Raw genomic sequence first — 17775 nt, 5'->3', positions numbered from 1 at the left:
ACTGGAGGCATTTGCAGAAATAACAAGATAATCAAAATTATGTTATTTAGGCCTAAACTCTCTAATCACAGAATCCATATAAGCCAAGCCATCCATTGTGCTTAAAAACAATTATATTTTGTTGTTTTAGTACTTAACAGACTAGAGTTTAACTGATTGTTCAAATGTGTTGCCCTCACTGTATCTAGTCTAATGGATGGCTAGCCTGTAGCATAGCATGCCAGGTGTTGGGTGGGAGTTGACAGCCTATGGCTGCCTAATGACAGTGTTTTTCACATGGTGGGCTTCACCGCACCACAACCAGGGAAGGCTGCTGTGACAGGAAATTGCAGGGGTGAGGAAGATTGGGCTTCGTGCTGGGATGGGCTATTTGCTGCTGTCCTTTAGCCAGCTCTCTTTCCTGTTTTCTCCCTCTTCTAATTCCCTCTCTCTATCTCCCTCTCTCACTCTCTACATCCCCTGATTGCCCTCTTTGAGCAAGGAACGAACTAGTATAATTAGGATCTTATCTGCTTAGCTTTGCTCAGAGGGGCACCCAGCCTTTTCTCCCAGCATGCCCTCCCTTACCCCGCTCTTGTCTAACTTAGACCCCTTATCATTTCTCTCCTCATTATGTCTCCTTCCCTCCTCTTTCTGGTTCCTCTTCTCCCTATCCTGTTGAGAAGCTTAAATATCCTTCCTCTCTTATAGCATTTACATACATTTGAGTCATTTCGCAGACACTCTTATCCAGAGCGACTTACAGTTAGTGCATTCATCTTAAGATAGCTAGGTGGGACAACCACATATCACAGTCATAGTAAGTACATTGTTCTTCAATAAAGTAGCTATCAGCAATGTCAGAGCTAGGAAGGGAATCAAGTGTGAATGTTGGTTCATTTTTTTTGGGGGGGTGGTGATGCGGGGGGAGGTGCTGTGGGATTATTTAAGATACTCTTTGAAGAGGTAGGGTTTCAGATGTTTTCAGAAAATGGGCAGGGACTTTCTTCCTTTCCCATAGGAAGATGTTTTCAGTGATCAATTTTGAGCTCAGGATGTTGTAGGCCTGCTTTCAGTGCCATAATAAAATATTAAAAGAAGCTGGCTTACACTCCTATCCTGTCCAAGGCACACACCCAACTTAGAGGAGGAGCACCGTCTGTGCTTTAGCTAAATTTAGGGATGCAGTTCTGCTGATTTAAAAAAATATATTTTGCATCCAAGGTACTTTGACAGCCAGTCAAGTAAATCTCACAAGCAACTTTTTTACTCTTATTGCCAACCTCAGTTTGATCCAATGCCAAATTTGATCCATTCTCTTTTGATACTTTAAAGTCATTTTTATTTGATTTTATTTCACCTTTATTTAACCTGGTAGGCCAGTTGAGAACAAGTTCTCATTTACAACTGCGACTTGGCCAAGATAAAGCAAAGCAGTGCGACAAAAACAACACCAAAGAGTTACACATAAACAAATGTACAGTCAATAGTAAAATCTATGTACAGTGTGTGCAAATGTAGAAGAGTAGGAAGGTAAGGCAATAAATAGGCCATAGAGGTGAAAATAATTACAATTTAGCATTAATACTGGAGTGATAGATGTGCAGATGAAGATGTGCAAGTAGAGATACTGGGGTGCAAAAGAGCAAGAGGGTAAGTAATAATATGGGGATGAGGTAGTTGGGTGTGCTATTTACAGATTGGCTGTGTACAGGTACAGTGATCGGTAAGCTGCTCTGACAGCTGATGCTTAACGTTAGAGAGGGAGATATAAGACTCCAGCTTCAGAGATTTTTGCAATTCGTTCCAATCATTGGCAGCAGAGAACTGGAGGAAAGGCGGCCTAAGGAAGTGTTGGCTTTGGGGATGACCAGTGAAATATACCTGCTAGAGCGCGTGCTACGGGTGGGTGTTGCTATGGTGACCAGTGAGCTGAGATAAGGTGGGGCTTTACCTAGCAAAGACTTATAGATGACCTGGAGCCAGTGGGTTTGGCGACGAATATGTAGTGAGGGCCAGCCAACGAGAGCGTACTGGTCGCAGTGGTGGGTAGTATATGGGGCTTTGGTGAGTAGAGTGTTGGAGGCTATTTTGTAAATGACATTGCTGAAGTCAAGGATCGGTAGGATAGTCAGTTTTACGAGGGTATGTTTGGCAGCATGAGTGAAGGAGGCTTTGTTGCGAAATAGGAAGCCAATTCTAGATTTCATTTTGGATTGGAGATGCTTAATGTGAGTCTGGAAGGAGAGTTTACAGTCTAACCAGACACCTAGGTATTTGTAGTTGTCCACATATTCTAAGTCAGAACCGTCCAGAGTAGTGATGCTAGTCAGGCGGGCAGGTGCGGGCAGCAATCGGTTGAAGCGCATGCACTTAGTTTTACTAGCATTTAAAAGCAGTTGGAGGCCACGGAAGGAGAGTTGTATGGTGTTGAAGCTCGTTTGGAGGCCTATCTATAATGATACCAGTCTTACAGGTTTGGTTGTGCAGGACAGAAAGCAGAGAGGCTTCCTGTGCTTGGCTTCTGTCACTATTAGCTATTGCATTTTGCCACTATAACAAGCATTTTATATAACATGTTATGCCTAAAGGCATAGTATACCCATCTTTTAATGTAGGGGGCCACAGTTTAGCCTACTGTACCTAAAATTGAACACGCCTAAATGGTTTTCCAAATGACTGGTCTGATATCATGCGGAACGAGCAAGCCCAGTCAAATGACTGGTCTGATATCATGCGGAACGAGCAAGCCCAGTCAAATGACTGGTCTGATATCATGCGGAAAGAGCAAGCCCTGTCAAATGACTTGAGGATGTAATAGGTGTTTTTGTTAGCCGTCAGACTCAGCTCAGAGGTTGACTGACAGAGTGCAAGCTGGATGTGTGTGAGCAGGCCCTGCAGAGCAAAGGGAGCTGAGCTGCTAGCCCTGGCCTCACTGCTTTCCTCCCTCCTTATAGGCTGATTATATTACTGCCCATTGCCTTTGACTGAGTTACGTAATAAAACTTGATTGAATCGCAGGCATGGTGAATTGCCTCAATTATTTGATGCCATTGACATTTGAGGCCATTTTAATGGTAGCTTGGCTGGCCTGACAGTCATAAGATTGACTCTGTCATTTCTGAATGTGTCACATGATGATTCCCTGTGAATCGCTGAGCAAAGCAAAGTGAAGCAGGGATGAACATGTCTCTATACTGCACTTATTCTAACTGCACCAGTCAGTCACCATACGTGATTAAATAACACCAATATTGTAACCAGTCTGTTGGAGAGAATTAATAGCCTGGCTTATGGCTGCGACCATTATAACAGTTACATTTTTCCCCTTGCTTGCAATATTCCTGTAAGCTGTCACTACATAATATGGAAGATCTAGTGACCACTGCTCTCAGAACAGGTCCGTTGACCAAATTGTAATAGAATTGCAAAATTCTATTACATAGCTGGTCCACACTCAAAAAAAAAGATTCAAGGTGTCTTTTTAGTATTTATTTCACGGTAGATAGACAAACATTTCGGCCTAAGCCTTCGTCAGTGTCATCAGTGTCTGAAGGTGTGCTTCTTTATTGTGAACTTGTTTAGGGTAACGAGCGACAGGTGCGTTCGTGTGTGCGCTCCTGGAACATACTCACACGTCAATAATGCATCTCAAATATACTATATAATACACATGAATTAAATAAATACTAAATACTAACCTTTAATCTCTTTTTTGAGAGCGGACCAGCTACTACAAAATATAGAGCACTTAACAAGGTGCTCTAGGTTTTGTTTTCAATCTATGGTATATCTAGTATCTCACTATTATCAGGATGTGGCCATTCTTTCTGTAATGGACACAAACGCAGCTCTGACTCATAGACAGTGTCTGGATGTTAGAATTAATGATGATTTTCTCTCATGCTGGTTGAATGCTCTCCAAATTCCTCCCAAAAGAAATGCTTTCTTAATCTCTGGACTCTGCTGAGACTCATTTCCTGTTCTTTTACACTGGAGACACACTTATTTCTGAAAGCCTGGCACACACAGGCCTAGGATATAGCCCAGCTTCACTGATGTAGGCTTTAACATAGCATTACAGTCAGGAATCTGTGTAACATTGTCAAAGTCACTTATCTACCTAAATAAAGTACATTGTTATCAAGGAAAGAGCCATTGAAAACAACATTGCACCAGGCACTGTATAAATAGCGTACCATTTGCTGCACATACAGTGAGATGCTAATAAAATGTTTTTATTCGAACTGCTTAGCATTGAAATGGCGCTGTCTAGGTTGCTGTTAATGAAAGAGGAAAATAAAGAGTTTATATTTTGGCCTTTAAAATTAGGCATTCTTTTCCCAAAGGATATTTGATTGAGCGTGTAGGAGGAAAGGCTGACACCTACTCTCGTTTATTCATCATCCCTCTCCCTTTCCACTGGGAACTCACATTCAGGCAGTAACTGACATGGGCTAAATACTTGAAAGTTACAGGTATTCCTGGACATGAACTTTGCACATTCGGGGCTCTTTTGCAATTTCGACCTGTTAAAGCCGAAATAGAAATAGAGAGATGTGCTTTTTGTGCCCATAAACCTCATATTTCATTTAATTTGATTAAAAACCAAGCATATCCCCTCCTCTCAATGAAGGCTGTTTTTTCTGTCCTGCCCAATGCATTCGCCAAGTGTTCAAAACTATTGATAAAGGATTTGTCTCTAAACCACTTTGGAAAAAAATCACCAGAACTTTATTAAAAGATCTTGAGCAAAACAGTGAGGGGACATCCCCTTTTTATCTATGGAAGCTTTACATTATTTTATCCAGCTCCTGTTATTATCTTGGATTAGCGTAAAAAAAAACTCCATGTACTGTAGGCTATATGCTCATCATGGAACGAGACATGAGATAAATCGGGTGACACTTGTATTTGGAAACATTTCAGTTATTTTCCTGTAACAATTGCTTGTTTTCCGTTTCGTTTCATTAAAATACAAGTCCTTAGTAAGCTACCCTTCCCTCACTTTAAGGAAAGCTGGTTCAAAAGCAATGCATCTGGGGTCTTTCTTATCCTGGCCATGTATTCACCAAGTAGCTTAGATCCATAAAACTTTCTAAATGGTTGTCTACGCATGTGGCTTTTGCAGTACTCACAATTCACATAGGCTTACCTGCAGTGCATACTCCATGCGGCTTATATCCATCCCCATTCCCAAAGAGCGCCTCTTATTTGGTTACCAAAGACGCTCTCCTCCAAACGTATTCCAATTATTCAGTCCTATAATTCAGTATCAACATCAGGCCTAGGCTACACTATATATACAAAATGTATAATTTATGCATGAATAACTTTGAAAAAATGTATTCATATATAGTTTTCATTGTTTATATCTGTGTCCATATTGTCCATGTGTTTCTAGTGGATAGACCATATTGTTCAAGAGAAAATAGCATAATTAATTTAAACAGCATCTAATCAACAATGGCATTATTTTCAATTAACTCTTTTCACAACTGCCAGCAGTTTGGCATTCACATAGTAAAATAAATATAATGTTGAAACCCATATATTAAACAATGGTATTCACTAAATTGATGGTTTATATTTAGGACAATGTTTTACAGCTTCGCCTTTATACATTATATACACTACATGGACACAAGTATGTGGACACCCCATAAAATGATTGGATTTGGCTATTTCAGTCACTCCCATTGCTGACAGGTGTATAAAATCGAGCACACAGCCATGCAATCGCCATAGACAAACATTGGCAGTAGAATGGCCTTACTGAAGAGCTCAGTGACTTTCAATGTGGCACCGTGATAGGATGCCACCTTTCCATCAAGTCAGTTCATCAAATGTCTGCCCTGCTAGAGCTGCCCCGGGCAACTGTAAGTGCTGTTATTGTGAAGTGGAAACATCTAAGAGCAACAAGGGCTCAGCCGCGAAGTGATAGGCCACACAAGCTCACAGAACAGGACCGCCGAGTGCTGAAGCATGTAGCGTGTAAAAATCGTCTGTCCTCGATTGTAACACTCACAACCGAGTTCCAAACTGCCTCTGGCAGCAACATCAGCACAAGAACTGTTCATCAGGAGCTTCATGAAATGGGTTTCCATGGCCAAGCAGCCTCACACAAGCCTAAGATCACCATGCGCAATGCCAAGCGCCGGCTGGAGTGGTGTAAAGCTCACCACCATTGGACTCTGGAGCAGTGGAAACGCGTTCTCTGGAGTGATGAATCACTCTTCACCATCTGGCAGTTCGATGGAAGATTCTGGGTTTGGCGGATGCCAAACTCTACCTGCCCAAATGCATAGTGCCATCTGTAAAGTTTGATGGAGGAGGAATAATGGTCTAGGGCTGTTTTTCATGGTTCGGGCTTTGAGATGAATTGGAACGCCAAATCGCCCAACATCAGTGCCCGACCTCACTAATGCTGTTGTGGCTGAATGAAAGCAAGTCCCCACAGCAATGTTCCAACATCTTTTGGGAAGCCTTCCCAGAAGAGTGGAGGCTGTTATAGCAGCAAAGGGGGGACCAACTCCATACTAATGCAAATGATTTTGGAATGAGATGTTTAACTAGCAGGTGTCCGCATACTTTTGGTTATGTAGTGTATATTTTGCTTATTGAGAACCTGCCTCACACATACAACGCCTAGTTTTTTTTCTTCTCAAAACCCAGCCATTTCGCGCTACCGCCAGCTATTGCGCTGATAATGAAAGCTGTGAAAATATAAAAATATTTCTCACCCACCCCCAACCTATAGCACTATCGCCAGTGCTTAGATTTACCATTGTGTTCGTTTTGTTAGAATAGAGCCCTCACTGTGTAAGGTTCAGGTAATATGATAGTTGTGACTATTCAAATCCATGAATTATTCCCTCCAAAGACTGGATAAGGTCTTGAAGGATTCTATATATGAGCTTTTTTATCTAACTAAGGTTATGGAGACTACAACATTAGAACACTCATTACCGAGGCAACAGTACCGCACCACCATATCCATGTCAGTATGACCTGTGGCAGTGGGAACAGCAAAATCTAGCCCATGAACATAGTTCATTGTGTTGTTTGTGGTGCCTTATTAAGAAGCATCCTGTCAGTTTAGAGAATCCCCATGTCTGTCCTGAGGCTATGAGCAGTGTACATTCAAAACGCCCTCACAGGTCTACCAGGTTACCTACACAGCCATAGATTTTTCCGCCCTTGTTTTAGAGAGTATGCCTCATTGTTCAGATGGTGAAAATTGCTTTGGTTACTTTGGAGGCTGGAGGGAGAACCACGAGGGAGTGGTTGATGCTAACCCTGTTTGTGGGCATGATAACACGTCTTGCTCCCCAAGCCACTCACTTTCCTCCTGCTAACCTCTCTCTCTCTCTGTCTCTCTCTTTGTCTCTCTCTCTTCCTCTGTCCATGAATCTGCTAAGTTGACCTTTGAAATTATAATAATGTGGAAGTCCTTGGGAGCAATGTAGCAGTGAATTCCATAGCTTCAGGTGTGATGAATCATTCAGTTTGTAAACAACAAAAGTACTGAATTCCATTACACAACAAAAGTACTGAATTCAATTATACATTAAACAACTAAAATAATTACACATTATTCCTCAGGGTGGGTGCAAAATGATGATAAGAAACCCCGAAGTGCTCAGTGCAATCATAATTAGATTATTTTTGTGACAGTCCAGTCCTATGCAGCCATGGGAATCTGTGATTTTCAACTGCCAGTGGATTTTTCCAAGTCATTGAAATGGTCTGAGACATGATACATAACTTTATTCTCTCTTGCTAAAAACTCTCCTTTTTTCTTACAGTTACAGAGAAAGAGGTGCAACAGTGGTAAGTACATATGATTTTCAATGACCCTCCAAATCTCCCTTTCCTGCTGTACCCTTTTCTACCCCTCTCTTCTTCCAAAAACTCTAATTCTTCTAGTCTGCATTGGGCCTAGTCCTCAATTAGACTCTCAGAACTGTTCCTGCCAATGTGGGTGAGTGACAGATTCACCTGCAACATGTGCTGTTTACTAGATTTGGCAGCTGTTCTGGTGTTAATGTCAGGTACTCCAGGGGCCATATGCCTTGCTGAATGGGTCCCATCTAAAGGCTGGCTGAAGCCTGCAGGCTCAGTCTGACTGGTCTGACTCTGGAGAGCAGGTCTGCTGCTCCGTGGGCTGAGCCCAGTGACTGGGAGGTGAGCTGGCTGGGAGCTGGCTGGGCTGGAGCTTCCTGGGAAGCAGCCAGACTGTGTCAAGAGTTGTTTAATCATGTCTGACTGATGCTCCAACTCTGCTCTGGTTACCTGTTAGTGACCCCTTCGCGCTCTAATCCCGTTAACGGGATTGATTTTGACAACAGCCAGTGGAAAATCAGAGCGCCAAATTCAAAACAGCTAAAATCTCATAATTCCATTTTCTCAAACAATCAACTATTTTACACCATTTTAAAGATAAGACTCTCGTTAATCCAACCACATTGTCCGATTTCAAAAAGGCTTTACGGCGAAAGCATAAAGTTAGATTATGTTAGGACATAAACTTCACAAGAAGAACCACACAGCCATTTTCCAAGCAACTAGATGCATCACAAAAACCAAAAGTACAGCTAAAATATTCACTAACCTTTGATGATCTTCATCAGATGGCACTCATAGGACTTCATGTTACACAATACATGTATGTTTTCCTCGATAAAGTTCATATTTATATCCAAAAACCCCATTCTACATTGGCGCGTAATGTTCAGAAATGTTTTCCCTCCAAACCTCCCGGTGAATGAGCACAATGAGCACACATATTACAGAAATACTCATCATAAACTTTGATCAATATACAAGTGTTATGCACAGAATTATAGATAGACTTCTCCTAAATGCTACCGCTTTGTCAGATTTCAAAAAAGGTTCACGCCGAAAGCACAATTTGCAATAATCTGAGTACAGCCCAGAAGACAACAACAACTAGCAAACAGAAACTCGCCATCTTGGAGTCAATAAAACTAAGAAATTACATTATAAATATTCACTTACCTTTGATTATCTTCATCAGAAGGCACTCCCAGGAACCCCAGCTCCTCAATAAATGTTCGATAAAGTTCATATTTATGTCCAAATACATCCATTTTGTTCGCGCGTTAGGTTCACTATCCAAATCCACAACGCGTGTGCTTACTTAGTCCAGACGAAAAGTCAAAAAAGTTATACTACAGTTTGTAGAAACATGTCAAACGATGTATAGAATCAATCTTTAGGTTGTTTTAACATATATCTTCAATAATATTCCAACCGGACCTATCCTTTCTCTTTAGGAGTGAATATGAACTCGGCTCGCTCCCAAGTCCTTGCGCGTGACTGAGCCCATGACTTATAATGGGACACCTACTTCCTTGGGCTGTTATTACCATCAAATTCACCATAGAATCCTCAAACAAGGTTCTAAAGACTGTTGACATCTAGTGGAAGCTTTAGGAAGTGCAGAATGAACCCTAAGTCACTGTATACTGTAAAGGCAATCACTTGAAAAAACTACAACCTCAGATTTCCCACTTCCTGGTTGGGTTTTTCTCAGGTTTTTGCCTGCCATATGAGTTCTGTTATACTCACAGACATCATGCAACCAGTTTTAGAAACTTCAGAGTGTTCTCTATCCAAATCTACTAATAATATGCATATCTTAGTTTCTGGGCCCGAGAAGCAGGCAGTTTAATTTGGGTACGTTTTTCATCCGGCCGTGAAAATACTGCCCCCTATCCCGAAGAGGTTTTAAGGCCTTTCTACAGAGTGCAGGGAGCATGCCTAACTTTATATAGTCCTTTGATTAAATCCTCAATTTGATAGTTCTGTGGCGCATGGATATTGCTTCTAAAGTGAAATCCATGGATGAAGTATTTAAGTAGGCTAGATTGTAGGGCTGGGAATTGCCATGGGACCTCACGCTACGATATTATCACGGTTCGGGTTGCAAAGGGAGGGTATATTGCTGGAAACTAGAAGTTTACCAGTAAACTACCACAATTGTAGTAACTTTCAAGGATTTTATGTAATTTATCACAAAACATCTAGTGGCCCTTTTGGGTACTTTGGATTATCACAGGTGTCTGTAACTATCTCTGGCCCTCATGCAAAATACAGTATATAAAATAATAAAATATATAGCCACACTTTGCCTTGATGACAGCTTTGCCCACTCTTGGCATTCTCTCACTAAATGGTAAAAATAAAGAAAAACCCTTGTGAGTAGGTGTGTCAAAACTTTTGACTGGTACTGTATATATACAATGACGAAGCTGTAAAACATTGTCCTAAATATAAACCATAAATTTAGTGAATAATCAAATTTTGTTGGTGACATACACATGGTTTGCAGATGTTAATGCGAGTGTAGTGAAATGCTTGTGTTTATAGTTCCGATAGTACAGTAATATCTAACAATTTCCCAACAACTACCTAATACACACAAATCTAAAGGTGTGAATGAGAATATGTACATATAAATATATGGATGAGCAATGGCCGAAAGTGGCATTGTTTAAAGTGACTAGTGATCCATTTATTAAAGTGGCCAGTGATTGGGTCTCAATGTAGGCAGCAGCCTCTCTGAGTTAGTGATTGCTGTTTAGCAGTCTGATGGCCTTGAGATAGAAGCTGTGAGAAGCAGTTGCCGTACCAAGCTGTGATACAGCCCGACAGGATGCTCTCGATTGTGCATCTGTAAAAGTTTGTCAGGGTTTTAGGTGACAGGTAGGGCTGGGCAGTATACCGTATTTTATTATATACCGGTATTGATACAGGGACCGGTTTGGGTTTTTACTTTACCTTCTATACTGGTATTTGAATGATTGGTTTGTTAAATGTGATACGCCATGTGTAATGTCAATTTTTATAGTTTACTTCGCTACTCGAGTTATCTCTCTCTGCTCTTTCTCACCGTGCCACTTTCCATACAGACCTAGCCACGCCCCGTCACTCAAGGAGCACATTTGATGTTCCTCAACCACGAGACATTTGCATTCAGTCTGCATGGTCAATGCAGCAAATGCAATAATGTTGATGACAACAATGCTGTTTTCACTTTGCTTCTTAATATAAATCCACTAGCGTTCTATAATGACACTATTAGTTTGTTTCTTACATCAGCAAACAGCTGTTTGTATTTTCTTAGCAAGTTGTCCTAAATCTTGAGATGCTAATTGTTAGCCGCTAATAGCTAGAAAGCTAATAAATGTACTGAGTAAGAGCAAACGTAGCTAGCTAATACAACCTGATAATACCAGTGATGGTGTAGGCCTAAATCAGCATGTTGTTTTTGCAACAGTATCTTCTAAATCAAAGAGGAATATGTTAGCTACATGAAGTAGCTAAGAGAAAACAAGCAATGTAGTCAAAGCTAATAGGGTCCCCTAGGAAACACTTATCAACACTTTAGATCCTACCATGTCACAATAACAACTCCATGGCATTTTAATTTGTTTTCATCTCAAACAACACTGTATTCAAAGTGCCTACTTTATATTCTAACTATAACATTAGAATAGTCATTCTATTTCCATGATTCCAACAGTTTTTCTCTAATTCGCAAGTCAAATCGCAATTGCAACATTTGGTTAAAAATAAGTTGTCACGTGTGCTCCCTCTCCGGCCTCTAGGTCACCAGGCTGCTCGTTATGGCGCACACCTGTCACCATCGTTATGCGCATTATGACACTCACCTGGACTCCATCACCTCCTTGATTACCTGCCCTATATATGTCACTCCCTTTGGTTCCTTCCTCAGGTGTCATTGTTTTTGTTTCTTGTCTGTGTGCTGTTAGTGTTTCTTGTTTTGTATTATGTTCTGTTTATTTTATTAAAACACTCACTCCCTGGACTTGCTTCCCGACTCTCAGTGCACATCGTTACATAAGTCCTAGAATATTTGCCCATATCGTGCAGCCCTACGTGGCAGTGTGGAAATTATCTGTACTGAGCAGTGGTTTAAAAATACTTTCAAGTACTACTTAAGTTGTTTTTTTGGTGTCTGTACTTTACTATTTTTATTTTTGACAACTTTTACTTCACTACATTCCTAAAGAAAATACTGTACTTTTTACTCCATACATTTTCCCTGACACCTAAAAGTACTCGTTACATTTTGAATGCTTAGCAGGACAGGAAAATGGTCCAATTCACGCACTTGACAAGAGAACATCCCTGGTCATCTACTGCCTCTGATCTGGAGGACTCACTAAACACATATGCTTTGTTTGTAAATTATGTCAGAGTGTTGGAGTGTGCCCCTGGCTATCCGTAAAGAAAAAAGAAAAAAAGAAAATGGTGCCATTTGGTTTGCTTAATATAAGAAATTGAAATTATTTAAATACTTTGACTTTTACTCAAGTAGTATTTTATTGGGTGACTTTCACTTTTACTTGAGTAATTTTCTATTAACGCTGTTGCGCCTTCTTCACCACACTGTCTGTGTGGGTGGACCATTTCAGTTTGTCTGTGATGTGTACTCCGAGGAACTTAACTTTCCATCTTCTCCACTGCTCTCCTGTCGATGTGGATAGGGGGGTGCTCCCTCTGCTGTTTCCTGAAGTCCACGATCATCTCCTTTGTTTTGTTGACGTTCAGTGAGAGGTTGTTTTTCTGACACCACACTCCGAGTGCCCTCACCTCCTCCATGTAGGCTGTCTCGTCATTGTTGGTAATCAAGCCCGCTATTGTTGTGTCGTCTGCAAACTTGATGATTGTGTTGGAGGCGTGCATGGCCACGCAGTCGTGGGTGAACAGGGAGTACAGGAGGGGCTGAGCACGCACCCTTGTGGGGCCCCAGTGTTGAGGGTCAGCGAAGTGGAGATGTTGTTTCCTACCTTCACCACCTGGGGGCGGCCCATCAAAGTCCAGGACCCAATTGCACAGGGCGGGGTTGAGACCCAGGGCCTCCAGCTTGATGATGAGCTTGGAGGGTACTATGGTGTTGAATGCTGAGCTCTAGTCAATGAACAGCATTCTTACGTAGTGTGATGGCGATTGCATCGTCTGTTGGGGCGGTATGTAAACTGAATTGGGTCTAGGGTGTCCGGTGTCCAGTACTTTGCAACCCTAATCACAATACTTGGGTGCCGATACAATATGTATTGCGATAATCACGATTCTATATGTATTGCGAGTCAATGTTCCAAACATATTGCTCACCATATGTCTGCTGCAGAGAGACGAGAGAGAGCAAGAGAAAGTTTTGATCAGTCAGGGAAATAAAAGTGCTGAAAACATGTTGGCTTACTATTTAAAAGAAAATGGAGAACAAGCTATAGGATTAAAAATACCAGAGTTTTGGCGCAGGTACTGCTGACTAGCGCCAGCTAACGCTACTACAATAGCATAAAATATATATTTTATGTATTTTTTCAATCAGTACTTGGGGTCAAATATTGATATAAAATCATCCAACTATAGTATTGCGATATATGTAACCCCCCCCATGTCACGTCCTGACCAGCAGATGGAGCTATTGTTTTAGTTTTGGGGTCAGGACGTGGCAGTTTTGTGTATGGGAATGTTTGTATTGTTGATTGGGACTTCCAATTGAAGGCAGGTGTGTTGAGTTGCCTTTGATTGGAAGTCCTATATAGGTGTGTGTGTTTTTCTTTTGGGTTGTGGGTGATTGTTTTTGCACTGCGTTTATAGCCTGCAGAACTGTTGCTGTTGTCACCTTTATTGTGTTGTTAAGTGGATGCTTTACTCCTTATTTGTGATTAAATATGAGTATTCACATACCTGCTGCGCCTTGGTCCATTTATGAAGACAACTGTTACAGAACCACCCACCAAACCAGGACCAAGCAGCGGAAGAGGAAGGAGCAGCGCCAGGAGGAACGTAAGGAATGGACCTGGCAGGACGAAAGACAATTCTGGGAGGACAAGTTAAGGGAGCTTAGGAAACCCGAGAGGCACCCCCAATAAAAACATTTGGGGGGGCACGGGGGTAGCTTGGCCAGGCCAGGGAAGAGCCGTAAGCCAGCTACCCGTGACTACAGGGAGGTGCGTATGAGGTGGAGGGCGCCATGTTACGCTGAGGTACGCACCATCTCGCCTACACGGACGCACAGCCCAGTCCGCCCGGTACCAGCGCCCCGCAGGTGCCAGGGCAAGGTGAGCATCGGGCCGGAAGGGGTGATGCCAACCTTGCACTCAAGACCGCCAGTGCGCCCTTTCGGTCCGGTGTTTCCCGCTAGACGCACTAGCATGGAGGTGCGTGTCTCCAGGCTGGCACGTCCAATACCAGCCCCACGCATCAGGAGTCTAGTGTGTCAGCCCAGCCTCGCCAGTCGTAAGTCGCCAGAGCTGCCCGCCAGTCAACAGTCGCCAGAGCTGCCCGCCAGTCAACAGTCGCCAGAGCTGCCCGCCAGTCAACAGTCACCAGAGCTGCCCGCCAGTCAACAGTCACCAGAGCTGCCCGCCAGTCAACAGTCACCAGAGCTGCCCGCCAGTCAACAGTCACCAGAGCTGCCCGCCAGTCAACAGTCACCAGAGCTGCCCGCCAGTCAACAGTCACCAGAGCTGCCCGCCAGTCGTAAGTCGCCAGAGCCGCCCGCCAGTCGTAAGTCGCCAGAGCCGCCCGCCAGTCAGGAGTCGCCAGAGCCGCCCGCCAGTCAGGAGTCGCCAGAGCCGCCCGCCAGTCAGGAGTCACCAGAGCCGCCCGCCAGTCGGAGTCACCAGAGCCGCCCGCCAGTCAGGAGTCGCCAGAGCCGCCCGCTAGTCAGGAGCCGCCAGAGCCGCCCGCTAGTCAGAAGCCGCCAGAGTGGCCCGACTGCCCGGAGCTGCCAGAGTGGCCCGACTGCCCGGTTCTGCCAGAGTGGCCCGACTGCCCGGTCCTGCCAGAGTGGCCCGACTGCCCGGTTGTGCCAGAGTGGCCCGACTGCCCGGTTGTGCCAGAGTGGCCCGACTGCCCGGTTGTGCCAGAGTGGCCAGACTGCCCGGTTGTGCCAGAGTGGCCAGACTGCCCGGTTGTGCCAGAGTGGCCAGACTGCCCGGTTGTGCCAGAGTGGCCAGACTGCCCGGTTCTGCCAGAGGTGCCCGCCTGCCCGGATCTGCCAGGGTGCCTTGCCTGTCAGGATCTGCCAGAGTGGCCCTTCTGTCCTCCGGTCCAGCCCGAGTGGCCCTCCTGTCCTCCGGTCCAGCCCGAGTGGCCCTCCTGTCCTCCGGTCCAGCCCGAGTGGCCCTCCTGTCCTCCGGTCCAGCCCGAGTGGCCCTCCTGCCCTCCGGTCCAGCCCGAGTGGCCCTCCTGCCCTCCGGCCCAGCCCGAGTGGCCCTCCTGCCCTCCGGCCCAGCCCGAGTGGCCCTCCTGCCTTCCGGTCCAGCCCGAGTGGCCCTCCTGCCCTCCGGTCCAGCCCAAGTGGCCCTCCTGCCCTCCGATCCAGCCCGAGTGGCCCTCCTGCCCTCCGGTCCAGCCCGAGTGGCCCTCCTGCCCTCCGGTCCAGCCCGAGTGGTCCTCCTGCCCTCCGGTCCAGCCCGAGTGGCCCGCATGTCTTCCGACCCAGCCCGAGTGGTCCGTCTGCCAGGGTCAGCCCGAGTGGCCCGTCTGCCCGGCGCAGCTATCGGCGCCACCAAAGTGGCCGACGCCGAAGGTGGAGCGAGGTCCACGTCCTGCACCTGAGCCACCTCCAGGATAGGTGGGTTGGGGAGGGAGGGTGTAGCACAGTGCCGTCGGTGACGGCAGCCACCCTCCCTTCCCTCCCTTATTGTTTAGGGGTTATTGTTTATGGTGTTTTTGTTGGTGTTTTCTGTTGGTAGGTGCATTCCGGGGTCTGCACCTTGAGGGGGGGGGTACTGTCACGTCCTGACCAGCAGATGGAGCTATTGTTTTAGTTTTGGGGTCAGGACGTGGCAGTTTTGTGTATGGGAATGTTTGTATTGTTGATTGGGACTTCCAATTGAAGGCAGGTGTGTTGAGTTGCCTTTGATTGGAAGTCCTATATAGGTGTGTGTGTTTTTCTTTGGGGTTGTGGGTGGTTGTTTTTGCACTGCGTTTATAGCCTGCAGAACTGTTGCTGTTGTCACCTTTATTGTGTTGTTAAGTGGATGCTTTACTCCTTATTTGTGATTAAATATGAGTATTCACATACCTGCTGCGCCTTGGTCCATTTATGAAGACAACCGTTACACCCCATCACTAATAGATTGCGTAGTGCTACTGCGTTTGAGGCTAAAGTTATTTTTTCACACATTGCCTTGGAGACAGATGAGTTCTGAAAATAGAATGACTTTTTCCTACAGGGTCAAGTATTGGTGCTATTGTTGAGGATGTGAGTATTTATAGGTACTCTTTGTCTTTGCATGCATGGCTTTCCCCCTCACAGTTTTTTACAATTTGAAGCGCACAGGGAATTGGGTCATGTCCTCTGCCATGTAACGCTATAAAACACAAATCTCAAAGCAAAATGATGATGTAGCTGGCTGAGCCTACTGGATCCTTATTCCACACTGCAAATGCCTCTGTTTTTATTCTTGTAGTAAATGAGTGGTGGAAAGGAGTTGAATACATCTCACCCCAGGCTAGATCTAGCCTAAACAATGAATTATGATTTACAGTAACCTATATCACGTGCCAATGCTGCCTTTCCCTATCCATCTCACATGCCAGGTCTTTAACGCTATTTCATCGGCCTTGGCTTTGTGTCAAAACCTGATCCTGACTGTACGATAGGGAGAGGAGTCAGTGCCTCGTGAGCCAGCCAGTCAGTGTATTGATGTGCTTGGCCCTCTGATAGGGCCAGTGAGCAAGGGCACATCCACACACAGCAGCAGCATAAAGACAATGCTTGGCGGGCTTCTCCAGCACGGGGCTACAGAACTGACCAGTCTCAGGGGCTGCCTGGGTGCACTGGGGCAGAATAACCCCTTGGCTGGGCACTGCAGCCAGCTCAGTCACCCTCCCATACATTATTTTACGGAAACTTTGCATGACTCCCCACTTGAAGATCAGCCGCAATCACCATGGCTGAGTGTGAAGGATGAGAGATAGTTTAAACAGGGGAAATGTCAGGTGGTGTGTAATTAGTGGAGGAGCCACCGACAGACATGGAAGAATTAGCGGGGTTAGATAAATGTCGGTGCTGTGCATTAAAAGTCTCCTCCTTATTAATTATATGCTAATATATTCAGGGGGAAATGTCATTAGTATGCTTAGTGCTCACCTGCAATCAATAACATAGGGACAGAGCCAAGTATCCCTGTCAACTGGACAACAACAGGGAAACAGGGAAAATATAGCCATCCACCATGATGACCGATGACAGTATGTTGGTAGAAAGCTGCCAGTCATGTTGGCTCGCTAATTGTGACATTATTGCACTGGTCTACTGGTGTAGGCTATCTCTATGTGAATAAATACAATTATCCTGAATGGCCTGGGACCTAGTGTACCACATGGGGATGTGTGAAGCTCACTCCTCAGCCTGAAATGTCCCCACTTGCGCCACCGAATAGCTAACTTTTTGGTGGCGTCGACTGGTAAGACTCCGGGAGGGCGGTCACGTCTGCTAGCAAGGCAGAGGTCCCATGAGTTGGAACCTCGGTATGAACCGAATCTGGAGGAAGCGGTACTCGCTAAGCTGGCAACGTGACATCCGTTACACATGGTGCTGTGATTTGGATCTGCAGTTGCACTCAGCCCAAATGGGGCCGTTGTGGATTAAGTTTGGTGGGTGAATCTATCACATGGGGATGTGCGAAACTTACTCCTGAGTCTGAAGTGTCCCCACTTGTGTCACTGAATAGCTAGCTTTTCGGCTGTGCCGACTGGTAAGAAGCAAAGCAGAGGTAC

The 17775-nt window shown here is 44.7% G+C and overlaps 1 protein-coding gene across 1 annotated transcript in view; it reads left to right on the top strand.

The window, feature by feature from the left end:
• ncs1b (neuronal calcium sensor 1b) overlaps nt 1-17775 on the top strand; it is a 34700-nt gene that overhangs the window by 3667 nt on the left and 13258 nt on the right. The window contains 1 exon segment of the mRNA XM_014171850.2: nt 7788-7812. Within this exon segment, the coding sequence (XP_014027325.1) occupies nt 7788-7812 (25 nt within the window).

Source organism: Salmo salar, chromosome ssa24 (assembly GCF_905237065.1).
Source record: "Salmo salar chromosome ssa24, Ssal_v3.1, whole genome shotgun sequence".
NCBI lineage: Eukaryota > Metazoa > Chordata > Actinopteri > Salmoniformes > Salmonidae > Salmo > Salmo salar.
Note: the sequence above shows the minus strand (reverse complement) of the source record. Positions and strands in the feature narration are given on the sequence as shown.